The sequence below is a fragment of the Leptopilina heterotoma genome, unplaced genomic scaffold (genome assembly GCF_015476425.1).
Source record: "Leptopilina heterotoma isolate Lh14 unplaced genomic scaffold, ASM1547642v1 Lhet_45, whole genome shotgun sequence".
Classification (NCBI taxonomy): Eukaryota; Metazoa; Arthropoda; class Insecta; order Hymenoptera; family Figitidae; genus Leptopilina; species Leptopilina heterotoma.
Genome location: NW_025111086.1, coordinates 572,163 through 599,309, shown reverse-complemented (window position 1 = coordinate 599,309; position 27,147 = coordinate 572,163). Strand labels below are relative to the sequence as shown.

At 20.2% G+C, this 27,147-nt stretch overlaps 1 protein-coding gene across 4 annotated transcripts in view; it reads right to left on the bottom strand.

Moving 5' to 3' along the window:
• The window catches only part of LOC122507092, a 210,791-nt gene that overhangs the window by 153,967 nt on the left and 29,677 nt on the right, over nucleotides 1–27,147 (bottom strand). For all 4 annotated transcript variants that reach the window (XM_043619609.1, XM_043619611.1, XM_043619612.1 and 1 more), the window contains exon 2: nucleotides 1,159–2,153. In XM_043619609.1, coding sequence (XP_043475544.1) covers nucleotides 1,159–1,783 — 625 coding nt within the window. In that variant the 5' untranslated portion in view covers nucleotides 1,784–2,153. The remainder of the gene's footprint in view (nucleotides 1–1,158; nucleotides 2,154–27,147) is intronic.

The window sequence follows — 27,147 nt, the reverse complement described above, 5'->3', positions numbered from 1 at the left end:
ATAATAGGATTTTTTCGAAGGATTTATTAAAATTGAATTTTTTTTTTTTTAAATAATTGAATTTTTTTGGAAAAATATTGTTAACAATTTTTAAAAATTGAATTTTTTCATGAAAAATTTTATTAAAATTGTATTAAAAATAATTGATTTTCCGCAAAGAATTTTAATGTTTATAAAAATAATTGAATTGTTTTTAAAGACAATATTAAAATTTTAGAAAATAATTAGAATTTTTTGGAAAGAATTTTAATGTTTATAAAAATAATTGAATTTTTTTGAAGGATTTATGAAAATTTTAGAAAATAATTGAATTTTTTTTTGGAAAAATATTATTAGACTTTTTTTAAAAATTGAATTCTTTCATAAAAAAATTTGCATTAAAAATATAGGTTAAAAATAATTGATTTTTTACAAGAAATTTTAATTTTTATAAAAATAATTGAATTGTTTTAAAGAACTTATTAAAATTTTAGAAAATAATTGAATTTTTTTTTGGAAAAATATTATTAAAAATTTTTTAAAATTGAATTCTTTCATAAAAAATTTTATTAAAATTGTATTAAAATTTAAAAATATATGATTTTTTGAAAGAATTTTAATGTTTATAAAAAATAATTGAATTGATTTGAAGGATTTATTAAAGTTTTAGAAAATAATTGAATTTTTTGGATTGAATTTTAATGTTTATAAAAATAATTGAATTGCTTTGAAGAATTTATTAAAATTTTAGATAATAATTGAATTATTTTTGGAAAAATATTAAAAATTTTTAAAAATTCAATTCTTTCATGAAAAATTTTATTGAAATTGTATGAAAAATAATTTATTTTTTGCAAAGAATTTTAATTCTTTTTTTTTTTTTTTGAAAATAATTGAATTGTTTTAAAGAATTTATTAAAATTATATAGAAAACAATTAAGTTCTTTTGAAAAATTCAATAAATTTTTTATATCTCACAATATGATCTATATTTGTGGTCTCTGAAATACAAAAAATAATACTAGAAAGAATTTTTCTAAATGTTTTTGTTTTAAATTCGAAAGAAACTTGGAAAAAAGTAATCTCCTATCTTGAAGAAATATTTCCAAAAATGGCAAAAATAGAGAAAGAAGAAAAATAAATCGACAGTTTTGTAGATAAAAATATTTTGCTATTTACCAATTTGGACGAGTTTGACAGCATTTCCATTGTGCTGCTTGAGTGGTTCATTGCTGCTGGCGTGTGTGAGATCTTTGAGGGGATTGTTACCCTCCTCCATGAGATTTCGACTATTTTGCATAATAGCTTGTTTCGAATTTCTATCGCGAACACGAGTCCGTTTACTCTCTTGTTTTTTTAATTTTCTCGTTAATTTATTTCTCTCGTTTTCAACACTATACGTGCAATTATTATTAATGTTACTATTTATATTATAATTATTACTATTGTAATTATTACAATTAATATTATTTTTATTATTTATATTAACGTTCCTGTAATTATTATTATTATTATTGGCAGCAGTTGTTGCCTTATTTTTATTATTCTCGTCGTTTTCATTCACATTTATTTTCGACGAACGATTACGCGTGAATAAATTGGTGACTTTTGTTGTTAACGCTGTTGTTGTTGACGTTGTTGTTGTTGTTGTTGTTGTTGTTACTGTTTTTGTTGTCGTTTCTGTTGTTGCTACTGTTGCTAATGTTGCTGTTACTGTTTCTCCTGTTGTTGAATTCAATAAATTTTGACGAATTGGATTGTCATAAATTCGAAGAAGTTCATCTGCGGGATAAATGACGTACATGCCAATTTTCCTTGAAATTCGTTGTTGACAATGTATTCATCACGAGAGTCAACATCGCTATTATCCAAAACGTCATCGTTAGCGCCAAAAATGGCAAATTTTTCTTTACCCTTAGACACTTTTATTTTTAATAAATCCGTAAAAATCCACATTTTTTCAATAATTATTTTCACAACCACTTTATGTCACGTGGATTTTTTATTTTTACTTCAATTTTTTTCTCTCCCATATATGTAAAAAAAAATTTTTGTTCTAATTTTGTTCTCGTCAAATTACGATTGGATTTTGTCTATTGTATTTTTTTTAATTGATAGTAGAAGTGTATGAATATCATTTGTTGATTGTTGACCTCATTTTTTTACAGTCGATGCTGAAACAGAAAAAAAATTCAGGACTGTTAGGCAAAATTAATAAAAACAATTGTATTTAAAATTTTAAATTTACAGTAATTTAATAATAACAGAGTAAATCGTGAGGTATTAACTATTAAAAAGTGTTGCAGATTAAATTAATATAAAAAAAGATTAAAATAATTAATTTTGGTATTATTTTTTACAATAAATGAAATGAATAAAATTTTAGTTCATTAAATTTTTTTATAACTATAAAACATGAAGAAATCGATGACTCCGAGTCGAAGACTCGGAGTCATCGATTTCTTCATATTTTATAATATTTAAAGATGACCAAGTAATAAAATCATTATTTTATATTATAAGAATACTTCTTCAAAATTCTTTTCATTATTTCAATTCAATTATTATTTTCAAAAATTTTTAACTATTTTACTTTATATCTATTATTTTTAATAATTTTCGAAAAAGTTCTTTGGCAATTTTCAAATCCATTTGTTTACAATATTCAATTTAACGAAATTTCAATTATTCCTAAATTCTTTATTATTATTAGAAAATAAAAATTTCAAATAATACAAAAGAAAATTCAATTAAACTTTTTCAAAAAAAATTAATTTCAAAATTCAATTATTTCTAAAAATTCACGTTATATTGCTTTTAATATTCTAGAATCTAAAATTTTAACTGTAATTCATTTTTATGAAATGAAAATCAATTTTTATTAGAAAATTCTACAAGAATTTAATTATTTAAATGCAAAAGTAAATAATTTATTGAATAATTGAATGTTTCTCAAAATTCAATTCTCATAAAGAATTTTATTAACAAATTTTTAAAAAATTGAATTCTTTTGTCGAATTTTATTAAAACTTGTATGAACATAATTACATTTTCAAGAAATTCTTATATAATTGTATAAAAAATAATTGAAACGCTGCGATGAGTTTTATTATTAGTAAAAATAATTGAATCCTTAAGAATTTTATTACTCTTGAAAATAATTGAATTTCTCCAATAATTTCTAACTTTTGTAAAATTAAATTTTTTTCTAGTCTTTTTAACTAAAATTCTTTAATAAATCCATTATTTTTAATAATTTTTAAAAAAGTTCTTTGAGAATTTTCAAATTCATTCGTTTACAATTCAATTTTACAAAATTTCCATTATTCAGAAATTCTACAATTTTATATTGAAAAATAAAAACTTGAAATAATTTCAATAAAAATCCTATTAAACTTTTAAAAAGAATTAATTCTACAGAATTGTTTGTCAAAAATATGAAAAATTAAGAATTTCAATGATTTTAGTTTGAAACTTTTTCAAAATTTAATTATTTCTAAAAATCCACGTTATAATGCTTTTAATATTTAATTATAATCTAAAATTTTAACTGAAATTCATTTTTAAAATTATTTTTATTAGTAAATTCTACGAGAATTCAATTATTTAAATAAAAATAAAATGTAAATAAATAATTTATTAATTTCATGTTTCTTGAAATTAAATTCTCATAAAAAATGTTATCAACGAATTTTTTAAATCATTATATTCTTTGGACGAATTTTAATAAAATTTTTAAGAATAATTACATTTTTCGACGAATTCGATTGAAATTGCATTAAAAATGATTGAAATTCTGCAATAAGTTTTATTATTTATGAAAATAATTGAATTCCTAAAAAGAATTTTATTATTTACGAAAATAATTGAATTCCTGCAAAAATGTTATTATTTATGAAAATAATTGAATTATTGCGAAGAAATTTATAAAAAAAAAAATTGTAAATAATTGAATTCCTTTAAAAAAATTTATTATTTATGAAAAGAATTAAATGTTTGCGTAGAATTTTATTCAAATTTTTTTTAATAATGGAATTCTTTTGAAAAATTTTATTGAAATAGTAAATATTGAAAATCATTGAATTTTAGAAAACTTTTGAAAATAATTGAAATTTTGACAAGAATTTGATTAAAATTTTGTAAATTAATAATTGATTATCAGAGAAGAATTTTATTAATTAATAATTAATAAATTCACTGTTAATGATCAAATTAAGGATCAAATTTAAAATTAATTAAAATTTTTGATATCAATTTGATTCACATTGATATCAATTTGATGCTTTCAAGAAAACTGTGTTTAATTTAATTTTTACATATTCTCATCACATAAAAATGTATTTTTTAATTTCTTTTAATAATTGTATTTAATTGCACTGTTCATATTACGTCTGACTGAATATAAAGTCGTACTACTTGAAAACTTATTCTACTTGAAACTAATTCCTTATTGACTATTTCATCCTGTCTGACTAAATGTAAACTTATACTACTTAAAGTTTATCCTAATTTGAAACAATTTTCTTCTCTGAGACATAAGCTACGTTGTCTGACTATGTAGAGTGTTATACTACTTGAATGTTAACGCTAATGAAAAAACACCTTATTTATTCTTCGAAGTCGGACTGAATATAAACTTGTACTACACTTGAAAATTTTCCGCCTTCAAGTTTGAATTAAAATATTGATTGTTTTTTTTTAGTTTTCACCGTGTCTGACTATGTAAAAACTTGTACTACTTAATTTCTTTCAAGTCACTTGAAAATAAAACCATTACTATTTTATGTTCGATGTCTGACTGGAAGTAAACTCGTACTACTTGAATTTTTTTTTCTAGTGATATTTATAAAAAAAAATTACTTTTACGGCGTCTGACTTAACGTAAACTCGTACTACTTAAAAATTTACATGGTATTTATATATTTATAACAAATTTCCTATATTGTCTGACTGAACGTAAACTCGTACTACTTAAAATTTTGTGGTATTTATAAAAAATCCCTATATTGCCTGACTCAACGTAAACTCGTACTACTTAAATCTCAACAGAACTTAAAACAAGAATTATTACTATTTTCTCGTGGGACGTCTGACTAAATAGAAACTTTTTACTACTTAAATTTTACACTACTTGAAAAAAGTTTACACTAAATTGTAATTTATTATGGCGTCTGACTATATTAAAACTTGAACTACTTGAATTTTGCACACACTTTAAAAATATAAACTTTATTCGTAATTTATTATAATGTCTGACTATATTAAAACTTGAACTACTTGAATTTTACACTAACTTAAAAAATATTAACTTTATTCGTAATTTATTGCGTCTGACTAAAATAAAACTCGAACTACTTGAATTATACACTAATTTAAAAATTTCAAAAAGTTTCCTCAAATTCACAGTTTTATTGCGCGTCTGACTATGTTTAAACTTCTACTACTTAAAATTTACAATTCTTGGGTAAAAAAAAGTCACTTTTTCCAAAGCATTGTTTATAGCGTCTGACTATATTAAAATACTTGTACTACTTAAATCGTGACGCAACTTGAAAATAAAAACATTTCCGCTCCATGGCTTCTGACTGAATATAAACTTGTATCACTTAGAATTTTTCTCTCTACTTGGACTTTAAAGCTTTTTGTTCCATTATTTCTGGTTTCTGACGACAAAATCTAAACTTACACTATACTTAATATTTGTAATTAAATAGATTATTATCAACTTCGTCACCGTATTATTAATTATTATTATTTATTATTATTTTTTAATTATTTTTTAATTATTTTTTTATTATTTTTTTATTTTTTTTAAATTTAAAGAAATTTTTTTTTTTTAATTATTTTAATTTTTTATTTATTTTTTAATTATTTATTTTCTTAATAAAAATAAATATTCTGTAGACTAGCCAAGAGAGAAAAGAAAATATTGAGAAAAATAGAAGAAGAATAAATAAATAATTGAATTAAATACTTAATAGAATAATACAAAGAAGATAAAAATAGAACTGAAAGGACAAAAATAATAAAAGTGAAAGTGACCAGGAAAGTAAGAAAAAACAGAAATTTCGATTCCAATTTTGGCTGATATATTTCTTTCGATTGAAAATGTAATTCTTTCACTCTCTCTCTTTCCCTTAAATAAATTTGAAAGAGGATTAGGATTGATCTACGTTTTGTCTCAATATGTCACCCTTGTAAAAAAAAATTCTGATCCACTTAGCTTCTTATTCTCTTTTCACTTCCTATATAATAGTAGATATATTTTCCCCTTTTGATATTGGGAAACGTCAGAAGCATCCAAGTTAAATAAGTTAAAAGAGAAATATATTTTTTTTAATATATATATTTGTAGTGAAAAATATTTTTTTTTCTATTTGATCAAAAGTGAAGTTTGATTTTTTTTCTCTCATTTTATTGATGTTTATAATTTTTTTTTTTTTTTATTTGAGTTTGAAATATGAAATTAATATAGGCAGCTCACAATTGAGAGAGAATTGTATATGACGAGGGAAAAGGAAAATTTTTTTTCGGTTCACATATTGTACTCTCTGTATTAATAAAGAACTTCAAAGTCGACATGCGTGTAAAGTGAAGGTTCTATTATATAATGTTGAACGTGTAAAAAAAGTTAATACAGTTTCAAAATCCTTTTAACATTTTAATTTTTTACGCAGGTGTTTTTAAATCCTTTTGTACTCAATTCAATTTTTTATTCGTTTACATCGTAAATAAATTAACACCAATTCTTCTATGTAATTTTATTCAAAAAAAGAAAAAGAAATTATGCTAATAATCGTTGTGTATATTATTTATTATTTTTTTTATTATTTATTAAATATTTAAATATTTGTGTCAAATAATTTTTATTCAAGTCAATAAAATTGTAATTATTTCAATTGTTTCGAATAGGCAGGAGAAATAAAAGAATTTTGATTTAAAAAATAAAAAAAAAGAAATTTCAATCATTGAAAGAATGAAAACAAGAAAGGAAAAATTGAATGAAATAAAGAAAGAAAACAAATAAATGAAAAACGAAAATAATGGTGAAAATAAAGAAAGAAAAGAAGAAAAAAAGGAAATGAAATAATGAAAGAAGGAAAAAAGATGAAAAAATAAAAAATTCAAAACAAAGAAGGAAAAAAGGGGAAGGAGAAGAGAAAGGGAGAAAAAGAAGAAAAACAGAGAAAAAGAAGAGAAAAGGGCAAAAAATGAAAAAAAGAGAAAAAGAAAACAAGACAAAAAGGAAAAAAGAAAAAAAAATCATGTATGCAACATCTTTGAAATTTCAGTGAAGTGTAAATAAACTAATAGAAGAGTAAATATTATCAAGCAAAAATTTTTTTTTTTCGTCTCAATTTTTGCATAAATATAGTCGCAATAAAGTATCCATGGAAAAATGCAATCTCTATAGTTTTTGAAATATTTTTATACCAAAGTGTATGTACACAGAAGACTGTGTGTAATACAATAGACTCAATTTTTCATTCGAAATATTCTCTCCTTCTCTCTCACTCTACACCGGAATCCACTTTAGAAGTAGGTCAATATTAACTATTCAATAGGAAGAACTCATTTTACAATTCGAGAGTTGAATTGAAGCTTTTCTTTGCTGTGCGGTCATTTCAGGTGATGGTATATTTCACACTAACGAAAGAAGTAATTTTCATTTTTATACATACGAGAAATCTCGTTTTCAACAAAAAAAAAAAAATGTCAATTAAAAATAAACTCGCGGTATTTTATTGAACAAAAAAGAAAATTTAAAAGTATCGCTATATACCTGAATTCTTTATTTATAACGTGTGAGAGAGAGATGACGTGTGTTTTACTATTTTTATATTTAAAACAAGAGGGGAAAAAAAAATATTGAAAAAAAAGAAGAGAAACGAGATTTATTTCCGATTGATTTAATTAATTTATGAAAAGAAAAAAAGAAATGTTCCACAGCAATAAAATTTTTAATTTGAATCCTTAAATTTATTTCTCCTCCAGCACAATAAAAAATAAAATTTTTAATTCTTTTCCATATTTTTAAATTGGAACTAAATTTTCAAAATAATGTTTTTTTATTTCTGATTTAAAAAATAATACTAATGATAATACTTTATAATAATCGTAAGTTTCCCTTTTCGTTAGCAAATTATCAGCATTCATTCGTTTGTTTTGAAAATTAATTTTTGGCGATTATTGTCATTTTTTTTAATGTCAGAAAAACCAAAAAAAAAAAAAACTCGTTTTATTCACTTTACAAAATTGTCGAAAATTCCATTCCTTTTTTTTATTTTTCTCACTTTTTCCTAATTTTCATCAAAAATATTTACTTTTTTCTTATCCTGATGCTAATAAATTGAATCCCTGCTACGAATTTTATTATTCATGAAAGAATTTAAAATATATTTACAAAAAAATAATTTAATTCTTGCGAAGAATTTTATGAAAATTTTTAAATAATTCATTTCTTTCGAATAATTTTAAGCAAATTCTAATTTAAATAATTAAAATGATAAAAATTTTTGTTATTCATGAAAAGAATTGAATTCTTAAGAAAATTTTTACAAACAATTCTTTTAATAATTAATTTCTGTTTGGAAATTTCATGAAAATAGTAGATATTAAAAATCATTGAATTGCGAAAAGTTTTTAAAGATAATTTATTTCTGCAAAGAATTCTATTAACAAATTTGTCAATAATTGAATGTCTGTGAGAAATTTTATTCAATTTTTTTGAAAATAATTGATTTCCTAAAAAACATTTTATTATTTATGAAAAGAATTGAATTCTTGCGAACGATTTATTAGAATTTTGCAAAATAATGGAATTTCCAAGAAGAAATTTATTACTTTTAAAAATAGGTAATTGAATTATTGTGATGAATATTGTTATCTATGAAAATAATTGAATTTTGAAAAGAATTTTATTAAAATACCTCAAAATAATTGAATTTTCGGGAGTAGTTTTCTTATTTATCTTTAATAAGTGAATTCTTTCGAAAAATTATTTGTGTAAATAAATGAATTCTTAAAAAAAAATTTTATTAAAATGTAAAAAAATAATTAAATTATTTCAAAAAATTTTTTATTAAAATTGTATTTAAAACAATTAATTTCTTTCAAATAATTTTATTAAATTTTTGAAAATAATTATTCAATCCTCCCAAAAAATATTTAAAAAACCATTTTTTTAAATAATTAACATTTTCGAGGAACTGAAATTAAATTTTTAAGAATAATTACATTTTTTGAGCAATTCCTGTAAAATTGTATTAAAAATAATTTAAATCCTAAGATGAATTTTAATATTTATGAAAATAATTGAATAGTTGCTAGGAATTTTATTATAATTCTCAAGAATAATTGAATTACAGAGAAGAATTTTATTATTTTTGAAAATAATTGAATTATTGCGGAAAAGTTTATTAAAATGTTTAAAAATAATTGAATTTCTTTGAAAAATTTTATTACTTTTGAAAGTAATTGAATTATTCATAAGAATTTTATAAACATTGTTTTAAATAATTAATTTTTTCGTTATATATAATAAATATTATATGAGAATTTTATTTTAAATAATTGAATACTTTAAAGTTTAAAAATATAATAAAATTTGAAAATTTAATTCTAATTAGTTTTTCAGTTATGTGGTCTTAATAAATATTTCTTTAAAAAATTACTCAAATTAAAATGACTTAAAATTGTTTACAATTTTTTTTATATCCACGAGAGTCAAAAATGGAAAATTTATTTTATATATCCACTAGAGTGAAAAATAAAAAATTTATTTTATAAAAGTAAAAGTATTTATTTTTACTTTATAAAAATAGAAAATTTTACTCTACATTCACGAGAGTCAAAAATGAAAAATTTAATTATACATCTACGAGAATCAAAAAATAAAATTTTTCCATCTTCCCTTTTTTTGAAAAGACTGACGAAAAAATTTTTATATAATATTTGAAATATCACTGGGAGAATATAGAAGGCAAAAAAAAAAAAAAAAAAATGAGGAGATGGAGAAATAGAGAAAGAACCTTCCCGCATGAGAATTATTAAGGAAACTTATGAGAAAGTTTTCAAAAACTTATTCAAAATGCATGAAAAACTCTCGGTTTAATTAAGTTCACCAGGATCAAAAGAAATGAAAAAAGAATTAAGTTTCTCCTGTATTATAAAGTAAATTTCCTTGGGTTCATGTTTATCAAAGGAACAAGAATTACGAGACCGCAAAGGATGAAAAAGGATTTTTTTTTTCTGTTTGACTTTGTTATAAATCATGTCATACATATATAGAATATGTTTCTATTCTTCATCTAGAATGAGAAAAATAAAAATGTCAAACGATTGTTAAAACGAATCATTTAATATTATTATTTATTATTATTATTTTTTTCTATTATTAAACCAATTATTTTTTATGAATATTTAATTTTTATCCTTTTGAATAAATATTTTGCGAGAAAAGATCAAATACAAAAGATAACAATTTTGTATGGAATTAAATAATTAGTTAATTTTATTAATTATTTTCATACAAATATAATCAAACTAAAAAAATATTAATTTGGTGAAGATAAATTCGATCAATAATAATAATAATATAGTAAAAAAAAATAAAAATTGAAAACTCCCACAATAGGAAAAAGGAAAGTAATTATCCAAAACTTATAGAATGTAAAATTAAATATTTCATCGAAAGTTTTCTCATTAAAAATCGAGAATGTTTAAAAGTTTTCTTTTCTTTATATATTATGTATAATACAGAGAGAAGAAATATTATTATATGTTTCATCGAAGAATTTTTAATGTACAAAAGCAATTTTCTTGAGCGGAAAAAAGATATATAAAGCTTTTAAATCCGTGTCGTATAAATAAAATGTTTTTCGTATTTTTTTTTTTTCGTTATATTTTCCAGTTAGTCGTTTGATAAAAATGGAGTTTGGGAAGGGGGGGAACATAAAAAAAGAACTCGGGTATCATTTCTATATATTGTATAGTATATTTTCCCCCTCTACTATATATAGAGGGGGAGGGGGGAAAGAAATGTAGAGGGGGGAAATATATATATAGTAGAGGAAAAAAAAAAATATATATATATATATATATATATATATACACTCGGGTAAATTTGAAATGTCAACAGTGTGGTAAATTTTGTTCGCACTCAAAGCGTGCTTAATGCAACAGCACTCGAAAGTTTGTTTACGCACTGTTATTATATAGACATATATATATGTATAGTCTATGTGTCTGTGTAACAGAACATGAACTCAAGAACCAATATATAAACTCGCGCGTTATTGTCAAATTTTAGATAAATATTTTCCGATGGCTAATATTGGTGCCCGGAGGGCAATTTATTGACCGGAAGTATGTCTATGTGGGCACACGTGTGTACATATATATATATTAAAGTGGATGATTTTCTTCGAGGCATATGAACCTTTGCGGATGGAGTAATTAAATTGTCCCGAGAGAGAGAGAGAGAGAGAGAGAGAGAGAGAGAGAGAGTGAGAGCGAGCGTAAAGTACAAAACAGTGTAACGTCAATTTTAAAGGAATTGCATTTGTGCGCACACGCACACCAACAGGTGTCACGGTGTGTATATGTATATAGACGTATATTTTAAATGTTCGATAAACTTGGAATCTGGCCAGTAATATCTATATAACAAGTTTTACTCTCTCGACTCTTAAATGTGTAGTCTGTATATATAAAAGATTTTTTCTTTTAGTTTTCAATTATATTTATAAGTGATTTTTATATTATTTTTGAGAAACATATTTTTTTATTTTTATTTACCTATTTATTTACATCTGTATTTATTTACCTATTTAATTATTTACCTGTTTAATTATTTACCTATTTATTTATTTACTTATGTAGTTTTTTACCTATTTATTTAGTTACTTCTGTATTTATTTACCTATTTATTTGTTTACTTAATTGTCTATTTACATATTTATACATTTACCTATTTAATTATTTACCTCTAATTTTATTTACCTGTTTAATTATTTACCTATTTATTTATTTACTTATGTAGTTTTTTACCTATTTATTTAGTTACTTCTGTATTTATTTACCTACTTATTTGTTTACTTAATTGTCTATTTACATATTTATATATTTACCTATTTAATTATTTACCTGTTTATTTTCTTCAGTATTTATTTACCTATTTGTTTAGTTACTTCTGTATTTATTTACCTCCTTAAATGTTTACTTAATTATCTATTTACCTATTCATTTATTTACTTCTGTATTTATTTACCTACTTATTTGTTTACTTAATTATCTATTTACCTATTTATTTATTTACTTCTGTATTTATTTACCTACTTATCTGTTTACTTAATTATCTATTTACCTATTTATTTATTTACTTCTGTATTTACTTAATTATCTATTTATCTATTTATTTATTTACTTCTATATTTATATACCTATGTATTTATTTTCTTCTGTATTTACTTACCTACTTGTTTATTTATTCAACTATTAATTATTTATTTATTTACTATTTTGACTCGGAGTGATCGTTAACCTCAAAGTTTTATTCATTGCACTTATTTATTTATACTTCTGTTGGTATTAATTTACCTATTAATTATTTACTTTTATTTTTCACCAGCTTATTTATTTATTTACCTATTCATTTATTTACTTATATTTCTTTTATTTATTTGTTATTTTCTAACTTTCTATTTATTGATTGTTTATTTTTTTACTTTATTTACCTAATTATTTATACATTTCTTTATCTATTTATTAATTTGTTTACTTTTGTATTTAGTTACCTGAATTTATTTACTCCTGCAATTGTTACTTGTTTATTTATTTTACTATTTATTTACATATTTATTTATTTACTTCAGTATTTATTTACCTACTTATTTAGATACTTTAGTATTTATTTACCTACTTATTTAGATACTTTAGTATTTATTTACCTATTTATTTATTTACTTCTGCATTTCTTGTCTCTAAATTTATTTACCTACTTGTTTATAAATTTAACTATTTATTTATTTACCTATTAATCATTTACTTCTTTATTTTTTTTACCTTCCTTTTTTATTTGCTTATCTATTTACTTACTTTTTGTTTAATTCTATATTTATTCATTTTTTTACTTCTGTATTTATTTACCTATTTATTTAATTACTTGTGTATTTATTTACCTATTTTTTTCTTCTGTATTTATTTACTTCTATATATACATACGTATTTGCTTATTTACTTCTGTTAGTATTTATTTACCTATTTATTTATTTATTTACTTCTGTATTTATTTGACTATAAATTTATTTACCTATTTATTTAGTTAATTTAATATTTATTTACCTATTGATTTATTTTCTTCTGTATTTGTTTACTTCTAAATGTACATACGTTACATGTTTATTTATTTATTTACTTCTGTTTGTATTTGTTTACCTATTTAATTATTTATTTATTTACTTATGTATTTATTTTCCTCTAAATTTATTTACCTACTTGTTTATAAATTTAACTATTTATTTATTTACCTATTAATTATTTACTTCTTTATTTTTTCCCCTCCTTTTTTATTTCCTTATCAATTTACCTACTTTTTTGTTTAGTTCCATATTTATTCATTCAACCGTGCGCGCTTAGCACTCTATTCTGAGTTATAATGAGCAAATAATTTTTAATTTAAAAACATACTTTCTTGCTAATTTAATGTTATCCTTAGATTCATAGCGGTAGATTTGCTTTATTATTATATGTGCGAGCAGTTTGAAATTAATAATTCTCTAAAGTTTTCTTTTCTTCTTTTTTCGTCTTCATTTTTTTTTTTTTTTTTTTTTTTCATTAATTAGACAAAATTCTGTGAAACAAAAGGAAATTAGTGCTTTTTGTTCTTCCAATTAAAATTATATATTCAGAAAAGTTTAAATTCGCAAAGTATAATTTTATTATTGTTTATTTTTTTTTTTAAAGATCAATAATAGAAAATTTATTCCAATTTTTTTGTAAAGTAAATATTTTGCTTAAATGCTATTATTTTTTTTTTCTTTAATTTAGTCATTTTTATAACAAAATAATAATTAATAATGTGAAATTGTAACTAACAGTATTAAGTTGAGAAAAATATTAAAATTAATTAATTAATTAATTAATTAATTAATTAATTAATTAATTAATTAATTAATTAATAATAATAAATAATATTCCAGTTTATAATTTTTAATAACAAAAAGCCCTAAAATCTAATTTTGTAACTGAAACTATAAATAATTTTGTGGCTAATGAAAGTTCTCATTAATTTTAGAGTGTAATCCTTATTTGACTGAATTAATCTTCGAAGTATGATTTACACATGAGATTTTCGAGATTAACACAAGAGTCTCTCCCTCTCTCTTTGTATGATAATTACATAGAAAATAGTTACAAAACAATGGTTTTAGGGTCAAAATTTCAGACTAAATTTCAAAAGAAAAATTTTAATTCATTCCGTTTAAGTGGAATTAAATTAAAAACGATTAACAATTAAAGCGAAAAAAAACTAATTACAACAATAATAATAAATAATTACGATAGCAATAAAATAGTAAATAATTGCAACAATAAAAATAAAAAAATAGTAGCAATAATAATATTATTATTAGTTTAATATTATTATTAATTTAATATAGTTATTAATTCAATGTTATTATTAGTTTAATATAATTATTAATTTAATATTATTAATTCAATATTATTATTAGTTTAATATAATTATTAATTCAATAATATTATTAATTCATTATTATTATTTCAAAATTATTGTTAATTTAGTATTTTTTATTAATTAAATACTGTCATTAACATAATATTATTACTTACGATTTAACGCTAGATATTAATGTAATTATAATTATAAAATATAAATAAAAAAAGAATTAAAGTAAAAAAGTAAAATTAATAATTTATCTTATAAATAAAAAATTATACTTTTTACTTCTGAATATATTCGGCCTTGAAGAAGACTTTAAAAATAAAGACTGAACTGAAATGATAAATCAAATGTAATAGCGAATATGACGTAAATTATTATTGTGGTGGATGTGTGAACGATAAGACCAATTAATTTTTCCGTGCAACGAATCTTGAGATTTTCCAATAATCCCAATACGCTTATCTTGATGAAAATCTAATTAAAGCGGGAATTTCTGTCAGCCTCCGGGGGATACAGAAAGATATAGAGCAAGGCAAATACTCTTGAATTGCAAAAAGAAACTGAGACTTTTGCTATTGCTTCCTCGATGCACCAATTTAAAGATGCCACAGTTTTTTTTCCCCTTCTTGTCCATTTTCTCTTTTCATTGTCTTTTCTTCTTTTTTTCTAGAAGAAAAAGAAGAAGAAAAAACAAAGAAAGTCGATCGTAAGAGCGACACTTCTTGCTTTCGTGTGAAATAAATTAAGATAACATTTGTTTTTTTTTTGTTTTTTTTTTTTTTTTTGGTTCGCAAACTGTTTTTCAATTGGAGAGTACAAATTTTTATTGGAGGATAATATTTTAAGAAGATTAGTTTTTAAATATTTATCTTTAGGGAAATGTTCTTCTTATAATCTCTCTTTCATTATTTCTTTTTTTTCTTTTTTCCTTCTTTCGTAATTTCTTTCCTTTTATCTTTTTTTCTTTCGATATTTTCTTCTCTTTTCCTTCCTTTTTTCTTCTTTTCTTTCTTTTTTCTTCTTTTCCTTTTCCTTCTTTTCTTTTTGCCTTTCTTTCTTTCTTTTTTCTTCTTTTCCTTTTTTCACTACTTTACTTTCTTTTTTCCACATTTCTTTTAATTTTTTCTTTATTTTTAGCTTATTTTTTTATTTTTGTCTTTTTATTATTTATGCCATTCGTTTCTGTCTTTCATTCTTTTCTTCTTTCCTTTTGTTTTCAATAATTGTTTTTATTTTTATTTACCTATTTAATTATTTACTTCCATATTTATTTTACTATTTAATTATTTACCTATATATTTATTTACTTATGTATTTACTTACCTATTTATTTAATTACTTCTGTATTTATTTACCTACTTATTTGTTTACTTAATTATCTATTTACCTATTTATTCATTTACTTCTGTATTTATTTACCTATGTAAATTTTTTTTTTCTTTCTTCCACATTTCTTTTAATATTTTCTTTAATTTCTAGCTTATTTTTTTTTATTTTTGTCTTTTTATTATTTGTGACATTTCTTTCTTTCTTCCTTTCTTTCTTTCTTTCTTTCCTTTTTATCTTTTGTTTTCAATATTCTTTCCCCTATTTTTTCTTTTTCTATCTTCCATTCTTTCTTTATTTTCTCCCTTAATTTCATTTTTTATTTCTGTTTCTTCATTGTTTATTATTCCTCTTTTTTATTTTTCCTCTTTTTTTTTTATTTCCTCTTTTTCTTTGCTTCTTTCTTTTTCTCTATCCACTTTTTTGAATATTCTTTTATCTTTTTTTACTCTTTTCCTTCTTTTCATTCTTAAATTCCTACTTTTCCTTCTTTTTGCATTTTTTTCTTTATTTTATTTTTTTCTTTATATCTTTTCATTCTATATTTCCTTCGTTTCCTTGTTTCTTTCTTTTCTACTTTCCTTTTTTTTCAATATTTTTTCTCTTTTTCTACTTTTCCTTTTCTCTTCAATATTTTCTTTCTCTTTTATCCTTCTTTTTTTTATTTTTTCCCTTATTTTCTTTTTTTATTTCTTTCTTTATTTCCTTCTTTTTTCACTTTGTTCTTATTCTTTTATTCTCTCTTTCATTATTTCTTTCCTTTTTATCTTTCTTTCTTTCGATATTTTCTTCTTTTTCTTTTCATCTTTTTTTTCTTCCTTTCTTTCTATTTTCTTCTTTTCCTCTTTTCCTTTCTTAAATTCTTCTTTTTTCTTTTCTTTTTTTCTCTACTTTTCTTCCTTTTTTCCACATTTCCTTTCTTTTTTTCTTTATTTTTTAGATTATTTTTTTTATTTTTGTCTTTTTTTATTTATGTCAATCGTTTCCTTCTATCTTTCCTTTCTTCTTTACTTTTGTTTTCAATATTCTTTTCCCTATTTTTTCTTTTTTTTACTACTTTTCCTTCATTATTTTATTCTTTTCCTTATTTTATTTTTTTATTTATATCTTTTCATTCTTTATTTCCTTCGTTTTTTTGATTCTTTCTTTTCTACTTTCCTTTCTTTTCAATATTTTTTTCTCTTTTCCTTCTTTTTTCTTCTTTTCTTTCTTTTATTACTACTTTTCCTTCTTTCTTCCATTTTTTCTTCATTTCCTACTTTTTTCTATTTTCCATTTTTTCTTTATTTCCTACTTTTCTTCTATCTTTCATTTTTTCTTTATTTTCTCCTTTATATTTTTATTTTTTATTTATGTTTCTTCATTGTTTATTTCCTCTTTTTCTTTGCTTCTTTCTTTTTTTCTTTCCACTCTTCTGAATATTCTTTTGTCTTTTTTTACTCTTTTCCTTCTTTTCTTTCTTAAATTCCTACTTTTCCTTCTTTTTTACATATTTTATTTCTCTTTTTTTCTTTATTTTTCCCCTTTTTTTCTTTTTTTATTTCTTTCTTTTTTTCCTTCTTTTTTCATCTTGTTTTTATTCTTTTAATTTTAATCTTTCTTCCATTCTTTCTTCTTTATCTTCTTATATTTCTTTTCTTATTTTTTTCTTTTATCCTTCTTTTTTTCTTTCTATTTTTTATTTTCATTTTTTCATTCTATCTTTCTTTTCTTTATTTATTTATTTGCTTATTTTTTCGTCTTTTATCTCCTTTTTCCTTCTTTTAACTCTTCATTTCCTTCTTTTTTTCTGTCGTTCCTTCTTTATTTTCTTCTTTTATTTCTTTTATTTCTTTTTTTCTTCTTTTTCTTCTTTTTCTTCTTTTTCTTCTTTTTCTTCTCTCCTTCTTTCTTTCTACTTTTTTTCTTTATTTATTTTTGTTCTTTATTTCCTTCTTTTTTTCTTTATCTTATTTTCATTCTTTCTTTCAATTTTTTTTCTTTTTTCCTTTTCTTCTTTATTTTCTTATCGTTATACTTTTTTTCCTTCTTTTCCTTCTTTCTTCCTTTTTTTCTACCTTTTTTCTGCATTTGATTTTCTTTTAAATTTCAAAAATTTTATTTTCAATTTGATAATGAATTTTTTTTTCTTTATATGAAAAGAAAGAATTTCTCATATTTGAAATAAAAAAAAAATTGTAATTTCTTTCTTTCTTTTATTATTTTTTTTATTAACAGCTAGTGACAGTGAAAAATGAAAAAGTTTCGAAATAAGGAATAAAATGCGTTTGAAATATGATCATAAAAAAAAGGTTCTCCTGTGTGCGTTGAACATTCTTAAATTACAGTTTAAATATATTTCACTTTGAAAAAGAAATTTGAGTTAGATTTTTCTTTTTCTTTTTTTTTGCTTCTTCAGTGAATGAATATATATTTTATAACTCGTTTTAAGTTTTTTGAAATTAAGTATTACCCCCACTCCCTTATTAATTACCTAGTAAAAAATAAAACTACTTATCTCAAACTTTTTATTCTGTAAAAAACTTTTAACACTTTCAGAGAAAATTTTCTTCAATCTTATACTCTCAATAAACTTCTTTTCTCTACTAATTTACGTAAATATTAATTATTTATTTTCTGCTGACATAATAATTACTAAAAAAAATTATTGTGTAAAATAAAGTAGAATAAAAATAAAAAAAAATAAATAAATTTAAATAAATTCTAATCACTTTTCCTCGAAACAAAATTATTTCTCAATTATTTTTTTTCCTGGAAAATTATTATTTCCTGAATTAAAAATTTTTTTTCTGCAATAAATTAAATTTATCCGATTTTTAGACAAAATAAACAAATATATATGTATAATGACAGTGTTTTGAGTAGATTAATTATTTCTCAATTCTTTTTTCTGGAAAGTTATATTATTTCCTGAATTAAAATTTTTTTTTCCCGGAAAGTTATTATTTCCTGAATTAAAATTTTCTTTTTCCTGAAAATAAATTAAATTTATCCGATTTTTCGACAAAATAAACAAATATTTATGCATAAAACACAGTGTTTTGAGTAGATTCGTCCCTGGGCTGAAAATTTTTCGCTGGTCTAAATGTTGAAACGTCGGGAGCGTGTCCGACGTTTGGCACTGGTGAAAATCTCCCATCCGAAATATACTTTGCTGTGTTGCTTTGCCACTTGAGCTTTTCTTAGCCGACAATCCGTGACGATCATTACTAAGGATCTTTAAGACTCTCTAACGATAAAAGCTCGCGCGCATTCGTCTCTCGTAAAAAAAATGAAAAGAAAAGAAAAAGAAAAAAAGAAGAAAAGAAACAATTATTGTAAAGTGATTTTATATTTTAATAGCAAATTGCAATATACAACTCGGATGTATATAAAAAAAAAGTATAATACATTTTCATTTATAATGAGAATGTATATATAAAAAGAAAAGAGGAAAATTGCAAGCGCACATCTATGAAACTTGATATTTCACTTATAGAACAGAAATTCTCAATTTTCCTCCCAGAGTATGTACCTATATATATTTTTTTATTTATTAAGTGTATGAGTGCCTAAGTGGGCGGCACAATTCTTCACTCGAGTAAAAATAGATAATAAACAATATTCCTTCGATTAGAATCTGATACTTGGTTGATTTTTTTATTTTCTTGCCTACTTTCAATCTACTACGTTTTACTATTTTATAAAATTTTATTTTCATAATTATTATTTACTATTTATTACTAATCATTATTATTATTATTAATACAATTTTCATTATTATTTATTATTATTAATTATTAGTAATAATAACTATTTATATTATTATTAAAATTATTAATTATTATTGTTAAATGTTGTTATTGTTATTTAATATTTTTATTATTAATTATTGTTACTATTTTTATTATTATTAGTTATTATTATTTTTATTATTTTTATTAATATCAATTGTTATATTATTATTACGAGCAAATTTAACTCGACAAAATGCTGTATTCTATAGAATTATTTTATTTTTATTTTGCAAATTAAAGAATTCAATTATTTTCATAAACAAAAACATGTTCTTTAGAAGAATTAAATTATTTTTATAAATAGTAAAATTCTTCGCAGAAGAAACAATATTATTTTCAAAACAATTTTTATAAAATTTCACGAAAGGATTCAATTATTTTTAAAAGTTTTTAAAAAACTCGAAAACTTCGAAAACTATTTCGAAAAAATCCAATTATTTCCTAAAATTTTGATAAAATGTTTCGCAAGAATTCAATTATTCTCTTAAATAATAACATTCTTTGAAAGAATTCAATTATTTTTATAAATTTTTCTTAGGAACTCAATTATTTTCAAAACAATTTTTTAATACGATTTTTCGAAAGAATTTCAATTATTTTTTAAACTTTTGATAACGCATTCTCCGAAAGAATTCAATTATTTTTATAAATAATAACATTCTTCTCAGGAATTCAATTATACATTCAATACAAATAATAAAACGGTAGTAAAATTTTTCTAAAAAATTCAATTATTCTCAAAAGTTTTGATAAAATTTTTTTGCAAATTTAAATTATTTTTAAAATTTTCAAATTAAAATTTAAAAAAAAAAGTTTATTATTTTCAAGAAATTCTTTTAAAATAATTGAATTATTTACCTACGAAAACTGTAATATAGTAACTTAAAATAATTTAATTTTCTATCAATAATTTCCAAAAAAAAAATGTAATAATGAAATAATTGATTACAATTATTAATTAAACATGATTATTTAAAAAACTTAAAAAATAACTTAAACTTATAAAAAAAACTTAAAACTAAAATATTTTTATAAATTGTAAAATTCTTCGCAAGAAATCAATTATTTCAATTTAATAAATGTCAATCTTCAAATTTTTTAATTATATAATTATATTAACTAGAAACATCAGGATTTATTTTGTAAACATGAAAAAAATTCTTCACAAAATTCAATTATACTTTCAAAATTTCCAATATAAATTATTAAAAAACTCCATTATTATAAAAAATTTAAATAAATTCTTCAAAATAATTAAATTATTTTTAAAAATGTTAATAGAATTCTTTGAAAGAATTAGATTATTTCTAATAAATTTTAAATTATTTTTTATGAAAATAATTGAATAATTTTTATTATTTATAAAATAATTAAATGTTTACATACAATTTTTTAAAAAAAATTTTTAAATAATTGAATTCTTTTTGGAAAATTTTAATAAAATAGTAGATATTGAAAATAATTGAAATTAGAAAAATGCATTTTATTTTTGAAAATAATTGAAATTAGGACAAGAACTATTTTGACATTTATGAAAATAATTGAACTTTGGAGAAGAATTTTCTTATTTATAAAGATAATTGGGATTTTTACGAGAAATTTTTTCAAATTTTGAACATAGTTGAATTTTATAAGAAGAATTTTATCTTTTTTAAAAATAAAATTGAATTTCTGCAATTATTTGTAATTTCTCCAAAATTTCACAATTTTTTTCGTGTTTACAATAAAAATTTAAATTAGAAAATTTTTAAATTCTATTATTTTTAAAATAATAGAATTTTTTAATTTTTTAATTTTTTTTTAATTTTATTTTAAAAAAGGAAGTAAGAAGTTAGCCGAATTATTACTAGTAATTATTTATAGTGACAAAATAAATAGTTATTATCAATTAGCAATTTAATAACTTAATATTAACGAATAAGTAATAAAATAGTAGTTATTATTTACAATGACAAAATATTAGTTACAATTATTTATAGTAACAAAATAATAATTATTAATAGCTATGAAATAATAGTTATTATCATTAACAGTAATAAAATAATTACAATTGTTGTCAATTCCAAAAACAATTCTCCCTGCATTTTACACTAATAATAATAGTTTTATTGTCAGTGGTAATAGTTTCAGTTTTAGTTTCATTTTTATTATTATTTTGATATAATACTGGTTGTAAAGTAATTGTCATAAAATGAAAATTAACAGAGGAAAAAAATACATACAAAAAAAAATTAAAAAATTTTAAAAGTTTTTTAAAAAAATGAGAGAAAGATATTAGAGTTAATAATTTTTATTAAGAACCTGGATAAATATCAATTTCCGAGATTGATGTTTTAATACTTCATTAGTTTGTAATTCTTTTTCTTTTTTTCTCCTTTTTTCCATTTTTTCTGTTTCTTTCTTTTTTTATTATTTTCAAAAGCAGGAAGAATCCTCTAATTATGATATAAAGTTTCAGTATATGTATAATAAAAGTTTTATTTCTTCTTCCTATGAACGAGAAAGATTTACATATTTTGCGAGAACGAAGCATGTCGACATAAACCCCCCCCCCTCTCATTCCTAGGGGAATTTTGTATATTTTTGAAGTATATGTTAATTCTTCCTAACCACATATAAAAAATGTTAATTATCACAAACTGAATACATTGTTAAATGACTAAAAAGAATATTTTGCAATATATTATTTTTAGATAAAAAAATAAAAATAAAAAAATTACAAAATAGTAAAATTACAAAATAGTAAATAAATTATAAAAAGAAAAATTAGAATTCTTGAAATGACTTTTTTTATTGCTTTTTAGAAAAAATTTTCTTTGCGAACTTTTGAAGATAATTCGAGAGATAATTATCAGTATATTATACACAAAGGAAATGTTTATTTTCTTTCGGAAATTTTCAATGTCCATAATTATATGCGTTAGAAGGAGAATCGATATTTCGATTTCGGAAGTACAAGTTAGTTGAAAATCACTTGAAATTAATGTTTAAATTTTCCAAATGAGCATGTGAATTAGATTTTGCTGGAAAATTTGTGTGTTAATTGTGTTTACAAAATTCAACGAGTGTCGAATTATAGAGGCGATCCTCACGTTTCGTTTAAATAATTTCTCCTGTATTTGAATTGATTTATTTTCTTTTTTTTTACCACTTCTTCTCTAAATCTTTTTGTTTCGAAATTTTTATTGAATATTTATTGAGTACTTTTTTTATTTTTTACTTATTTATAATTTTTCATTAATTTTTCAGTAATTTTTCATTTTTCAGTATTTGTTTCATTCATTATATTATATTTATAAATTTTCATTTTATTATTATCTACTTTTAATTTTGATTCGTTATCCTTTGTTAATTAATTTTCGTTCATTATCTTTTATTAATGAATTTTTGTTTTGTTAAATTTCGTTTAATTAATTTTTCAACTTTTAGTATTTGTTTCATTTATTATTATTAATAAATTTTCGTTTCAACATTATCTGCTTTTAATTTTTGTTCATTATCTTTTATTAATTAATTTTTCTCTCAATAATTTTTTCAATATTTAATATTTGTTTCATTAATTATTATTTATAAATAACAGCAACTTGAATATTTTTTTATTAAATAATAAGTTTTTACACCTGGTAATAAGTTTCTTCTAAATTCTTTTAAAATTCAATTATTTTCTAAATTTTCAATTAGAATTCTTCAAAAATACGATTATATTTCAAAATAGTTTTTAAAAGTAAACAAATGAAATTTATTAAAATATAATTCCGATGAAATTTGACAAAATATTCAATTGTTTCAATGTTTTAAAATTATTTTCGGAAATACAATTATTTTTAAAAAAATTTTTCCACAGAAATTAAAATTTCAAATAATTTCAATAAAAATACTTTATGAAATTGAATTATTTCTAAAAGTTGCATCTGTAATTTTTCCAAAATTCAATTATTTTTTTTAGAATTTTTGAATAAAATTATTGAAAAACTTTAAAGAATTTTTAAAGAACAATAATGTAATTAATAATTTTTTAAAATATAAATTTTAATATTGTTATACTTTTGCTTTCCTTAAATTTTCAAGGAATTTCATTTAAAAACTTTTTAAAATCTAATTAATTCATAAAGTTTCTGTTCTGACATTTAATATATTCAATTATTTTCTAAAATTATAACTGTAATTTTTTTTTAATCAATTCCTATCAAAATTCAACCACGAGAATTGAATTATTTAAATTTTAAATAGAATATTTTTTGTAAATTTATAAAATAATATATTTTCAAAAATACAATTATATTTAATTATTATTTATAGATAATTTTTAAAGATAAAAAAAATTATTTAAAATGCAAAATTTTACAAAATTTTCAATTGTTTCAATTATTTTTTTTAATTATTTTTGAGAATTCAAGTACCTATATCTTTAAAAATGTTAATTACTCTTTTTCAAAAACCTAATTTTTTTCAGAATTTCCAAATTAAATCTTTCAAATTTCAATCATTTTTGTAAAATAAATATTTAAATAAATACTTATTGTTCTTTATTTGCTTAAAATTTCCAAATACTTTCAATTTTAAATCATTGGAAAAATTTTTTATGAAAAATTTGAACCGCAATTTTTCCAAAATTCAATTATTTTTTTAGAAACTTTGAATAATATTATTAAAAAAAAACCCCCACTTATTTTATTATTTACAAACATTTACAAATTAACTGTCAAACTTTTGACATAAAAATTCGAATTTTAAAACAAAACATTGGAATAAAACAACACTAACTTCATTTTATTAGTTTTTTTTGATTAAAAATATTTACAGAATGAAAATTAATAATTATAACGAAAAATAATTGCCATCAACTTTTATTTATTAATTTTCGTTAAAATTTTTTTATGTGAACTTTAAACAAAACAAAAATTAGTAATGACAATGAAAAGTAATGATAAGAATTTTAATATTTAATTCATTAATAATAATTAATGAATTAAATATTAAAATTCTTATTATTTATACCTTTTTTTATTACTTTGATTTTTATTTTCATTTCATTAATTTACATTTTACTAATAATTAATAATTATCGCTTTATTAATTTTCGTTTTTGATTAATTTTGATTAATTAGTGATTATTTAGTTAAAAAAGCGTTTAGGAATCAAAGTATAATTATTATGTTTAAAAAAATATTAAAAAATATTAAAAAATATTAAAAAATATATAAAAATATAAAAAATATATAAAATATAAAAAATTTAGTTAAAAAAACGTTTAGGAATCAAAGTATAATTATTAAATTAAAAAAAATATTAAAAAATATATAAAAATATAAAAAATATTAAAAATATAAAAAATATAAAAAAAATAAAAATTAAAAAAATATAAAAAATATAAAAAATAAAAAAATATAAAAAATATAAAAAATATAAAAAATATTAAAAAAATATAAAAATTAAAAAAATATAAAAAATAAAAAAATATAAAAAATACAAAAAATACTAAAAATATAAAAAATATAAATATATAAATAATAAATATAATTAAAATTATATTATCATTATAGTCACATAATTATTATTTCCTTCACTAATATTTACTCGACTCGGCCATAAAAAATACCAAAGTACAAAATATTACCAAGAAAAAAAATCTTTAGAATTTTTCCACGAAGAAACTTTAAAAAAAAAAAAAAACTTAAAAAAATACAAAGATAAACAGTGTACATATTAGTGAAGGTACATACAACTTTACACGAACTACTCATTACAAGGAAGTTGCAATTTTTGGTCTAGTTTTCTTTGGGGAATGAGGCATGGCAAATTAAACACGTCAATAGCCTCAGTAAAAGCACGTGCTTCCGAAAGATATATAAGACTTAAAGCTCTCTCTCCCCTCTCCCTCGTCCATAAACATGATGATACTTAACAGTAGATATATAGTCGATGAAAGATAGTAAATCTCAAGATGACATGAGATGAAGAAGTGGAAGTGAGACAATATGTATGGAGGGTTGCATTATTATTGTTATTATTATTGTGATAATTAATACATTGTTATAAAATTAATCAATATATGCCCTTTCGTGATATCGGAATTTTCTCATTACTCTTGAGACAAAAATTAATCTCAAGAGAGATATTGTAATAGAGAACGGGTTTTGAATAATTATAACAGTTTATATTGTTCTACTAATTTGATGGTAATTACCCGATCGATCTCGTTGATTATATATATGGAAAAAAATAATATTAAATTTTGAATTGGAAATTAATTTTTTTATTAGAAATTCAATTTTAGGCTCTGTGTACTTTTTAACTGGATAAATTATATTTTAATTATAAATTAAATTTTACTTATAAATTAAATTTTAATTGTAAATAATATTTTAATTATGAATTAAATTTAAATTATAAATTATATTTTGAATGTAAATTATATTTTATTTATTTATTTATTATAATAATTTATATTATTTATTTTAATAATATATTATTATTATATATTATATTATATTATTATTATAATAATTTATTTTATTTATTTTGGTTGGAGTACAGTTTTTCTAAAACAAATTTTCTAATTTTTTATTTTCTAAATATTTTTTTTTTCTTATAAGGGTGAATTTCTGAAAAACTTTTTTTTAATGAAAGTGATTTTCTAATTTTCTTCCTCCTGATAAAGGTAATTTTCTAAAAATTTCTTTTTAAAATCAAGGTAATTTTCAAAAAAGAAATTTTCTAACAATATTCAATTTTTGAAATAACGAATGATTAAAAAATAAAATTTACGAAAATTTTTTAATTCTTTAAAAGAAGTACTTGAGATTTCTTTAAAAAAAATTTAAAAATTAAAATAAAAAATAGAAATTTGGCAAATTTTTTAACAAAATTTAAAAATAATCTAGATAAAAATCGTAATTCACAAATAGAAATTATAGAAATTTTTTTTCTAAAGATATTTAAAATTTTTTAAAGAAATGTTTTGTAAATAAATTAATTTTCGAAAATATTGTATAAAAATGATGCAAATTTTTATTTTTTTTTTTTTCAAAGAAGAACAGAATTTTGTTAACAAATTGTGAGAAGAAATAGTAATTTTATAAAATTTTTTCTACCTTTTTCAAAAAGAAAAAAAAATTTTTTAAACAAAATTGATTGAGAAACAGAAAATATGCAAAATAGTTTCTATTTCTTAATCTTAACTTTTTAAACAATTTTCTAACTTTTATCAAAATTATGGAATTTTACAAATTTTAGAAAAATAAATATTAGAAATCATAACTTTTTAGAAAAACTTTTTTAGAAATCAAAACTTGTTAAGAAAAAACCTTTTTTAGAAAACAGATTTCATTAGAAATTGCTTTTTTTTTTAGACAAAAAGGATTAGAAAATTTTTTTAGAAAA